Consider the following 12,380-nt stretch of genomic DNA (forward strand, 5'->3'; position numbering starts at 1 on the left):
CCAGGTTCATTTCATTTGCAGCAGGCAGATCTGTAAATGCAGTGTCCTGAGACAGGACCATATCGCTATGGAGCATCAGACATGCTGAAACATTTTTAGTGTGCATTCTCTTATGAACTGAGAGCAGTTTCAGTCACCTGACTCTATGACATGTCTATGTCTAGATGATGATCCTTAAAATTAACTAACATTTAGATAGAATTTTAAGGTTTGCAAAGGGCTTTAGATATTATCTCATGATCTTCAGATCAACTTTGTGAGGTAGGTGCTATCATTATCTCTTATTTTACAGATGAGGGAATGACTTGAAAAGAATGACTGACTTGCTCTAGGGCACAAAATTCATATCTGGGGTTGAATTTGAATTTGTCTTTTCTGAATATGCATCCTGAACTCCATTCACTTTGCAATTTAACTGCCTCCTATTGCCTTTGCTAAATTATTCTCCCTCATCTCACCATGTAGATAGACAGTTCCATATTTATGGGCAATTTCCCCTAGTGAATTCTAATAAACTCAGAATGTATTAGACTTAGCTTTTCCAGTTCTAGCAGGGTCCTCTGTACATTAGCTTCTTTGATTAATATATAAAATTATTGAAGACTATCTGAAAATAAAGATGAGATTTATTCCACATTGCTAATGATAATTCCAAGTGAAAATAAACTTAAAAAAAAATCTCTGTCATGTTTTTCTTCCTGATTAAAAAAAAAGATGAATATGTTTGTTAAAGGAGGTGAACCATGTAACACTTCATATTTTTCTGCTTGATCTACAGGGTGATTTTACTTGGAACAGCATGTCAGGGCGCAGTGTTAGGCTGAAGTCAGTTCCCATACAAAGCCTCTCAGAGCTGGAGCGTGCCCGACTTCAGGAAGTGGCTTTTTATCAGCTGCAGCAGGACTGCGACCTCAGCTGTCAGATTACCATTCCCAAAGGTAAGGGCTCTGTCCGCCATTTCACTGCGGAATGTTGAAAACTAAACATCTGCTTTGGCAAACCGCGGAGCACATATTTATTTCAAACCTCCTATTAACAGAGGAAGAAAAGTACAGGGTCTTGGTCACTGGCTGGCATTAGGATGTATTTTGAAACTTGTGTTTGGGCAGAACAACTTGCATGTCAGCTAATATGTTTATGTAAAGGAAAAGGTCAATTTATGCAGAGTTCAAGAGAAAAGTACTGTCTAACACTACATCTACATGATGCCAAGGTAACCAGTTAGAAAGTGAAGAATTTAGTCAAATCTGTTAGTCAGCATAATAGAGACCAAAGAAACACAGAATTCAACCCAGATACGGGTTTCTAACTGATTATGTTTAACATTATTTTAACATTATTTTTTGCACTTATGAAGTATTTACCTTAATGGATTTTAAATCTTTATATCTAGTTTCAAACACTTATTAAATATTCTGTCATTTGCTCTATATCACCATGTTTCTAACAAATTTATTTATGACTGAGAGAGCAATTATGCACCTTACAGAACTACATAAATCAGCCATGAAAATAAGTATCAGATTATATATGAAATTTCAAAGAAATCTAAGGAAAATTCAGAGAAGCAGGACCACTTAAGGTTAAGTTAAAAAAATATATAATCAGCTTCCCCTTTCTTTCCCTTTGTTTTTCTTGGAAACCTTGTGAAAGAATTATGAATGTATAGTTTATAGAGGTTTATAATTATTTAAAGGTTCTCCCCATAGATAGACACAGATAGACATAGATTAGATAGATGGATAGATGGTTGGATGGATACTAACTTGTATACACAGAGAGAGACATACTACACTTGATACCTACATAGATATACACATATAAATATGTATATTTATATACATGTATATGTACAAATACCTTAAACTAGGGTTGTCTTGACTCAAAGTGGTTTGTGAAGTGTTCAGGGAACCTGCCAACTGAATTGTGAGGACTTGCCAAGCCCTTTTCAGGGTTGCTCATACCCCTTATGTTTTCTCCTGATCACCGAACCTTTAGAGTGCACAACAGGCACACCTTGGTAAAACAATAGATGAACTAAACCAGATTGAGTGCAATGGATAGCCTTCAAATCTATTGGTGATGTAGGGGAGTTTCTACCTCAAGCATGTGAAGACATCCCCCAGCAGAATGGGCAGATGAAAACAATTTGTTCCAATGCCAGACAAAGCAGGGGCTGTGGAGCACTTAGATTTTGGTCAGACACTGAAGATACCAAGATCATCTACTACCTCTTGAGCCATCATCTTGACTTTTGTTTTGCCATTGAAATTCAGTAAATCTAGAAGAAAGAGTGAAACTGACAAATTTGTATAATTCTGTCTCACATAAATCCAATTTTCCTTTAACCATTATTCTACTGGTTCTCTTCAAAAACAAAGGGTAATAAACAATTCCCTCAAAAATAACATATGATAGATACATAGACATGCAGATGTATGTATATGTGCACACATAAACATGTATAAATATATATATGTATATTTCTATATACATATCTCTATGCCTATATTTTCTTGAAGTATGTTTGTGTATGTGTGTGTGTGTGTGTTTGTACACAGAGAGATAAGTATCTAATGTGATATGCTTGAGGGAGTGCTTAGAGTTAGGATAGACTTGATATCAAATTATGACTCAGACATTTATAAGTTATGTGACCTAGAGCAAGTCACTCGCCTTTTCTGAAACATGATTCTTTTATATGTGAAAAAGGATTATTAATAATACTTACACAGGGCAGCTAGATGGAACAGTAGATGGAGCACTGGCCCTGGAGTCAGAAGGACCTGAGTTCAAATTTGGCCTCAGATATTTAATAAGTACCTAGCTCCTAGCTGTGTGATCTTGGGCAAGTCACTTAACCCCATTGCCTTAAATAAATAAAAAATATTTATAAAATAATACTTAGACTGCTTACCTTACCAGATGACTATGAAGAAAGTAAGTAAATTGTATGCTTTAAAAAGCTTTATAACTGAGGTAGTCTCTTCAGTTGGTGTTAGAGGTGTTGAAATGTTTCCTATCTGGTTGCCCAAGAATCCTGTAAGGGACCCTACAGCCCTTAAAGAAAAAAAATTGGATCATTTAGCCTGAATGCTATTTTGCCACATAAAATAGCTATTATCTAACTATATGGCAACTAAGATTTTCAAAGCACTTTACACCTATCATCTCCTTTCATCTTTACAATAACTGCTGGGAGGTATGTGCTGTTAGTATCACCATTTTAGAGATGGGGAAAATAAGGACAAGGGAATTTCAGTGACTTTCCAGGAGTCATACAGCTTGTAACTGTTTGAAGAATGATTTAAATCAAGGTCATTCCTGACTCTAAGACCACTGTGTTATTCCTTAGATCATATTGCCTCTTCCCCATATTTGGTGGGCAGAATTATCATAAGATTAAGGTCCATCTAACCTAGCTTTAAGAATTACTCTAAGGAAGCTATATTCAGAAAAGTGAACTGAGGGTCACTTTAAAAAGTAGTAGCTGCTTTCGGGGAAGCATTAGGGAGATTTCTTGTGTTTTCTTTGTGATTCAATATATAGTTCATCAGAGTGGGGCTTCAGTTGCTTTTTGAGCTGGCCTTGGTATCCTGGTTCTACTTCTACTCTATTCTCTAGTTTCCTATTTCTTCTAAACAGTGATCTAAGAGCTTCTTTTTGCTTTTGTTTATTGCAAGGAAATGGGATTAAGTGACTTACCCAAGCTCACACAGCTAGGTAAATTATTAAGTGTCTGGGGTCAAATTTGAACTCAGGTTCTTTTGACTCCAGGGCCAGTGCTCTGTCCACTGAGCTACCTGGCTGCCCTGTCTAATAGCTTCTTTCTTGCACGACTATGCCAATGAGGACCACTGATCACCTCAACAGCACAAGATCATTTAGAAATAGGAGAATCTTAGAGGTCATCTAAACTAATCCTTCCATTTTACAGATAGAAAATTAAGGCACGGGGCATGACATATTTAGCTTCATCTAAGGGATAAGAGAATTTTTTTAACAGCAGCATCACACTGAAAGAGAAGTCTATGGTCCTATAGAAGACTTATAAACCCACACAATAAGGAAAGAAGAATTAGGTTCTACTTTTCTATAGAAACTGTATCATCATGTCAGACAACTACATATACCAGGCTTTGTGGACAGGCAAAGCTATAGGTAGCCCTGGCTCTTCAACACTTAGAACAACTGTTGCACTGTAGTTCTCTGGCTTCCAGGTGATCATAAATCCAATCCAGGCTACAGTATTGATAAGAAACCCACTGAAGGGGGTGGCTAGGTGGCATAGTGGATAAAGCACCAGCCTTGGAGTCAGGAGTACCTCGGTTCAAATCCGGTCTCAGACACTTAATAATTACCTGTGTGGAACTTGAGCAAGCCACTTAACTGCATTTGCCTTGCAAAAACCTAAAAAAAAAACCCATTGAAAAGAATGCATGCCTAGTGATGGTGTCAATATGGCATTGGCATCTAATATATTAATTGTATTCTTGGAAAAATTTGGAAGGTCATAGCAGAAAAAGGCAAGAGGTACAGGGAGTGTAATTAGCATAAAATTATCTACTGTCACTTTTGTTCCCCTTTTTCCCTCGCCACACATTTTCCTCTATTATCATAGTTTCTTCTGCTAACTCATCCTGCTTCTTGTCTTTCTAACTCAACCTACCCTTGAATCAAAATACCATAACTCTAATAAGAACTAACTATAATCTAATAAAAGCTAAGTCATTTTGGAAATGAGTAAAATAGATAACATGATATTAGTTCACTGTACTTCCTCCCAGACTTTTTTGTTGCTTTGTTTAAGGTGTTTATAGCAGTGTCAGAGGAATGAAAACTTTTGAGAATGGTATTCTTTTTTTAAAGATTTTATTTATTTTGAGTTTTATAATTTTCCCCTAATCTTACTCCCTCCCCCAACCCCTAACAGAAGGCAATTTGCTAGTCTTTACAAATCATATCCTTAAGGAAGAAACATGAAGTATAAGAGATAGAAATATCAGACAATAAGATATCAGGGTTTTTTCCTAAATTTAATAGTCCTTGATCTTTGTTCAAACTCCACAGTTATTTCTCTGGATGCAGATGGTATTCGCCATGGCAGACAACCCCAAATTGTCCCTGATTGTTGCACTGATGGGATGAGCGAGTCCATCAAATTTGATCATCTCCCCCATGTTGCTGTTAGGGTGTACAGTGTTTTTCTGGTTCTGCTTATCTCAGCATCATTTCATGCAAATCCCTCCAGGCTTCCCTGAATTCCCATCCCTCCTGGTTTCTAATAGAACAATAGTGTTCCATGACATATATATATATATATATATATATATATATATATATATATATATATATATATACACACATATATATATACCCCAGTTTGCTAAGCCATTCCCCAATTGAAGGACATTTACTTGATTTTCAATTCTTTGCCACCACAAACAGGGCTGCTATGAATATTTTTGTACAAGTGATGTTTTTACCCTTTTTCATCAACTTTTAAGGGTATAGACCCAGTAGTGGTATTGCTGGGTCAAAGGGTATGCACATTTTTGTTGCCTTTTGGGAATAGTTCCAAATTTCTCTCCAGAAAGGTTGGATGAGTTCACAGCTCCACCAACAGTGCATTAGTGTCCCAGATTTCCCACAACCCTTCCAACAATGATTGTTGTCCTTTCTGGTCCTATTGGCCAGTCTGAGAGGTGTGAGGTGGTACCTCAGAGAAGCTTTAATTTGAGAATGATATTCTTACCTTGTATTTACACTTGGTACTTTTTTTTTTTTAGTTTTGTTTTGCAAGGCAAACGGGGTTAAGTGGCTTGCCCAAGGCCACACAGCTAGGTAATTATTAAGTGTCTGAGTCCGCATTTGAACCCAGGTACTCCTGACTCCAAGGCCGGTGCTTTATCCACTACGCCCCTAGCCGCCCCTACTTGGTACTTTTCTCATATTTTATTTGTGTTCTTTTATATATAAGAATACATAAAAGTTGTTAATGATTCTATACTTCTTGTACAAATAAGGAAACTAAGTCACATTTGTTGTTGAGTTGTTTCAGTCCTGTCTGACTCTTTGTGACTCCATTTGAAGTTTTCTTGGCAAAGATACTAGAGTGGTTTGCTATTTCCTTCTGAGTATCTGAGCCTTAATTTGAACTCAGGTCCTTTTGACTCGAGGGCTTGCATACTATCCACTGTACCACTTAGCTGACTCTAAATAAAGGTACAGAGATGCAGTAAAACACTGAAAGACTGCTCAGCTATCATCATGGGATTAGTCACAGAGCCAGAATTCAATCTTCTCAAGGTTATCAGTAATAGAGTATACTATTTTGGCCAGGGTGCTAGATTTGGAGTCAGGGAGATTTGGGTTTGATTCTGCTTTTCTAGTTGTGTGACCACAAGGAAGTTTCTTAAATTCTACGAATCTCAGATTAATTCATTGTTTCCTTGGTAGCTAATTATGCCTATTTATTTCACTTGAATAACAGATGCAAAGCAATCCTTAAGGTATTATATAAATGCCTGCTGTTGTAATTTTTGTAATTCTTAACAATTGAAATTTTGCTTAAAAATAAAATTTGGGGCAAAAGACCTAATTACTTTAGAAAAATATATGTATGTATGATGCAAGCCAGATAACAGATTGCATTTGGTTACCAAATTTGCTTTTGTTCTAAAGTATTATAATTTGAGATCAATTGCCTATTTTTTAATTTATTTGTTTTATTTTCAATGTATCAACTAGATATATGATAGACATAAATGACAAAATGTTTAAAAATTATATGATAATTTACCTTATTTATTACAAATAACATGCTAACATTCTGTATGTGACATTTCCAATGGAACCTATATTTGGATGGTAGATGATGCCCTTTGTGTAAAAATAATAAACTTTATCATTTTCATACTCTTTCAATAGTTTAATTTTGTCAAAAACAAAAACATTCAGTGGCTTACTGTTGAGTTTCTAGAAGGAGAAAAGTTGAAAGCATATGAGAGGAGAGATCAGACATGAACTCACCTAAGTGATAATTGGATCGTTGTCATTATTATCTTAAAATTTTTTTGAGAACCCACAGTGCATCTGGCATTGTGTTAAATGCTTTAATTATGTGGCTCTTGTTTTGTTCCTATTCATTCTCCTTTTGGTAATTTTAAACTGGGCTACATCTACCTGAAGAAGCCCTACGGGAAAGTAAACATTGACTCAAATTCCCCAAAACTAAATGAAGTACAATAATAGTAAACCTAATGAAGATTAGACAGAGGGTTTTAATAAAAACAGGAATATATCCAATTTTTTGGTTTTGGCCCCCTTTTTTGGTTAGAAATGGATTTAGTTATCATGTATCTTTTTCAGACTTGGAGTGTTCTGTTGTGTTTTGGAGAGAAGTTGATGAGGATTGTTGGAGACCCTTTGAGCTAATGGTTATAAGAGAGATGTTTTGAGACTCTCAGCCAGAGAATGTAGAGTGAACATCATCATTCCAGAGAGTAAGAAGAAAAAACTTTAGATGAGGATTAGACTACTTCAGACTATTGTAGGTCAAGTTGTTGAGGAAAATATAATGTCCCTTCTATTACAAAGGATAGCTCACTGAATATGGAAGGGTAGTTAAATACATTCAGAAATGAAGTGATATAAAAATAAAGGTTTTCATAATTTTTTTAAATCAGTAAATCTTTTTGAATTTTGTTTGTAAGTCAGTGTGAAAGACTAGACTGATACTATTAAGAATTTAGGATAATCTATGTATCGAAAGGCCCTTAAACTATTTTTAGAACCCTAAGATCTGGGATTTACTAAAATGATGCACACTGATTTGCTTGGCACTATGTTATGGCCCTATCTTTTCAATGGAGATATATTAACTTTTCCAAAACCTACTATATCATTCAAGACAATTTAGCTTAAAAATTCAAAATAGCATTATTTTTTAAGAATATTAAATATTTTGGGGGCAGTTAGTGGATAGAGCAATGGCCCTGGAGTCAGGAGGACCTGAGTTCAAATTCAGCTTCAGACACTTAATAATTACCTAGCTGTGTGGCCTTGGGCAAGTCACTTAACCCCATTGCCTTAAATAAAAAATAAATTTTTAAAAAGAATATTAAGTATTCTGTATAGTCTAGAGAGAGACTTGAATGTTTTGCATTTGTAATCAGTCATTGGTAATCACAGATCAAACAATAATGACCTTAGAGAAAAATTTGATAAGAGGAACGGAACTTGTCCAGTAAGGTCATGAACTATCACTCTATTGAGCATTCCAGAGCAACAAAAAGGTCAGGAACCAGATGATTAATTAGTAGATTAGGAAACTGGATACTCAGGACAGATCAAAAGCACAGGAATCCAAATAAAAAGTCAATGTTTGCCTTCCTGGGACTACATTGATTAAAATCTGAACACAGCAGAAGTTTTCATTCAAGACTTTTCCTATTCCTATTCTTCCTTTGGGACCTTAGTTCTCTGCTATCCACACTATAAACCTGATTGCCCTGGAAGTCCTATGTCATTGAATTTATCTAACTCACATATTCCACTTAGGACTGAACTGTCAGATACCTTATTCCTTCAAAGTCCTGTATTCTATTTTCTAATGATTGTCTTTTTAAATGGTATTTCATTTAATATTTCTATTTATTTATTATTATTTATATACATGTAAATATAAAATAAATTTCTATTTCTATTATTTATTAGTTTATTTAATAGTATTTTTAAATAATATTGTTTTTAATTGCATATAAAGGCAATTTCCACGTTATTTTTGAAAGATTTTGAATTCAAAATTTTTCTCTTTCCCTCCCTTTCCTCCCCCCTTCCCAGTATGGTGAAAAATATGACAGATTATACTTGTGCAATCATTTAAAAACATATTTCTATATTAGTCATGCTGTAAAAGAAGAAATACAAAAAAATACAAAAAATGACAATATGATCTGCATTGAAAAAAAAATTGACATACCCACATTAACCAAGCAGTATAGCCATTTAGTAGATCAGTCAATAAACATTTATTATGCACTCCCTATGGACCAAGAACTGTGTTAAACATAAAGATATAAAGGAAACAAATGAGTCCTTTCCTTCTGAAGAATGCATTCTAATGGGAGAGCTAACATATAAATAACTAGATGCATGTAGCAAGGGATTATTCAGGTGCCAGTTTTATATAGGTAAAATAATAACTGGTATACATATACTTAAAATATCACTGTCCATTTTTTTTATTTGAAATTATGTGGAACAATTTACATTGTACATTAATCAGTATTTCAGAGCAGTTAAGGTGATATAGCACAGTATCTTTGCAAACAAGCATTAGAGCAGAATAGTTCTGTGAGAGAGATTTTAATTAGTTCATGATATTTTTTTCCCCAACATGAACTTGTTTTCTTGCTTCAGTTAATTTCTTCTATCACAAATAAGAAAAGCTGTATTTATATATTTTGGAAACAATATTGTAGAATGAAAAATAGTTGATGTTTTGAGAAAATGTGTATGCATGGTCCAATAAAATAGAATTCTTACTTAGAATTGCTCAATTCTAACTTTTGTTTATAATGTGGTCGCACATAGTCCCATAGGTGACATAAAACCAAAGTAAACATCTCACTGAAATTAGGAAAATGATATTCTTGGTAGTATGACAGTTCAGATTTCTTCAGACTGTGTTGTCTAAAATGTTTCTTTAGAAAACAAGGGATAATTTATAAGCAAAAAAAGTTGCTTTGGGTGTTTCACTTCCCATCTCCAAAGGAAAAATGTTACATTAATAACTCCTATGATTGTTAACAATTACAGTTACCTGCCACCATCTTGTCCTGTTGTGGAAAAAAAATATCAGCACTATCAGAAATAGTGCTGTCCTTGTAAAAATTATATTTTTTAGGGAAAATGTGGTTCAAATACCCAGAAATTGTCATTGTAAGAAGGAAATGTATATTAAAAAAGCAAAAGTAATCAAATCAGTATTATTGATCATTCTTGGCTTCTGAGTTGATTGTTTGTACTTTATACCAATATTCATAGTAGCCCTGCAAATTTGAATTTTAATGTATATATCATTTACTTTTTTTTAAAGACAATTTTACTTAACTTCATGCTAATTATTCTTTCGTGTTATGTTACTCAGGAGGGCAGATAGGTGGCACAGTGGATAGTGTGCTGGGTCTAGATTCAAGAAGCTCATCTTCCTGATTTTCAAACTGACCTCAGATACTTTTACTAACTTGGTACCATGAACAAGACACTTATCCCTATTTGCCTCAGTTTCCTCATCCATAAAATGAGCTGGAGAAGAACACTGCAAACAACTCCAGTATCTTTGCCAAGAAAACCTCCAAAAGGATTACTAAGAATCAGACCCAACTGAAGCAAGTGAACAATGAAATAGTGATCAGAAAGATGGTAGTAGAAGAAAAGTTTCTCCTTGTCCTAAACTATATATACCATTGTTTCCTGGAATTAAAGAGTATCAGGGCAGGGTTTTCCTTTCTCTGGTTTCACTGCTGTAATTTGATGAAAGATGACATCACATTTACTGTATTCTAACAAATAGAATTGGGGTTATCAAAAAAGGACATGTAGGTGAAATTGTCATTTTTATTTCAAAACAGAATTCTGGTGTCTGTTGCTATATTTTCAGTTTCTCTCTTTCCCCTGGCCTTCTTCAGTTCACTTTCGAGAGACATGTAGAGCTCAAGGATATATTCCAAAAACTCACCAACAATGATATGTTGAGAAACTCACATCTCTTTGGATTTGAAAGTAGCCCACAATGGAATATAATTTTTAAAACCATACACTTTGTGCCTTAATTTTCACTAATGGTCTCCTCATGTCTTCAGGCAATATAGTTTTCTCTCCAAGATCCTGTCTCCACTGGTCAAATTTGCACAATATTTACATATCTTCTTTGGATCAGCAATTATCATTGCATAAGATTTGGATACTTTCACAGAATGTTGCCTGTTCCTGGAGATTTGGAACTCTTTGGCACATTTTGCAGATTTCAGTAGTATAATAGTCCCACTATCAGAATCCTAGTAGGCTCAGCGCCCACTTGTAAACCATAAGCAATTATAAAGGACATGATCCAGCATTTGAATTATGAATAAGAACTGCTACTTTTGTAATCAATTCATCCTTCCTCATTAGTCAAATAAAAGGAAATCATTGTTTGAAGGGGAATTCTGTGTTCTGTGTGAGTCTAGTTGCCACAAGCTACCTCAAGGCCAATGGAGATATAGAAATGGAATAATTAAAAATTTAAACTTTTAAGTGAGTGTTCCTGTAGGGGAGAACATTAATAAAACTTTTAAACTGAAAGCTCTCATATAGTCATTTTTATTAAGTTACATATGACAGAAATTTTCTATTATTTTCACATCATAATTACAGTGAGGTCCTAATAGGATGAATGATGAATCCTATGAAGTGGTCATAGGTATTTGAATTTTCTAATCATTTGTACCAATTATGCTAAAAGATTCCCTTACAGTCTCATTATATTTTTTCAATTGATATTTTATTTGATATATATCCAATTACATGTTATAAAAGTTTTTCAACAGTCATCCATTTGCATATGCATATTTTTAAGTTATATAATTTCCTTCTACCCTCCCTTCCCACTCCCCTCCCCTCAGTGGTAAATAGCCTGGTGAATATTGTGTGTACACATTTGTGTTTAACATGTTTACAGATTAGTCATTTTCGGTATGATTCTCTCATTATATTAAAGAATTATTTAGTACTTTTCTTTGAGCTGAGACCTTAACCTCTGTAAAGTATTTCTGGTATTTTCAATCATGTATGCATTTTTTTGATTAGTTGCCTTTTCAAAATATCATATTTAACTTATGGAATTCAAAAAGAAGAAAAGTAAGACATCTGTTTATTTTTAACATAACACATACTAGTATTTAGTTTATAATTAATATCAATTATAATTCATTAAATTAAGTGGCAAAAGCCTTTGGCCCCCAACAGCCAGTGAAATAGTACCTTTAAATCTTATATGTGACAATTATTGATTTCAAGACTGTTAATTATTGATACTTTTTTATCTTAATGATAATAATTGTGGGTTGACACCTTTGAGTTCCCAATTAATCTTGCTTACTGCCTGAGGAATCTTTTAAAATTCAAATAAGTCATCTAGATGGCTCAGTGAATAGAATACTATCTTTGAAGTCAGGAGGACAAGGAGTTCCAATGCAGCCTGGGACAATTTACTAGTTGTGTGACCTTGGGCAAGTTACTCAACCCTGATCATCAGAATTGTCATTCTGATTCATATCTGATCACTGGACCCAGATAGTTTTAGAGGAGAAAATGAGGTTGGCCCCCCTCACTCA

General features: G+C 34.4%; 1 protein-coding gene across 4 annotated transcripts in view; it reads left to right on the forward strand.

Moving 5' to 3' along the window:
- Positions 1–12,380, forward strand: part of ARHGAP6 (Rho GTPase activating protein 6) — a 348,047-nt gene that overhangs the window by 208,884 nt on the left and 126,783 nt on the right. For all 4 annotated transcript variants that reach the window (XM_074192457.1, XM_074192459.1, XM_074192458.1 and 1 more), the window contains one exon: positions 779–938. In XM_074192457.1, coding sequence (XP_074048558.1) covers positions 779–938 — 160 coding nt within the window. The remainder of the gene's footprint in view (positions 1–778; positions 939–12,380) is intronic.

This window comes from Macrotis lagotis, chromosome 6 (assembly GCF_037893015.1).
Source record: "Macrotis lagotis isolate mMagLag1 chromosome 6, bilby.v1.9.chrom.fasta, whole genome shotgun sequence".
Classification (NCBI taxonomy): domain Eukaryota; kingdom Metazoa; phylum Chordata; class Mammalia; order Peramelemorphia; family Peramelidae; genus Macrotis; species Macrotis lagotis.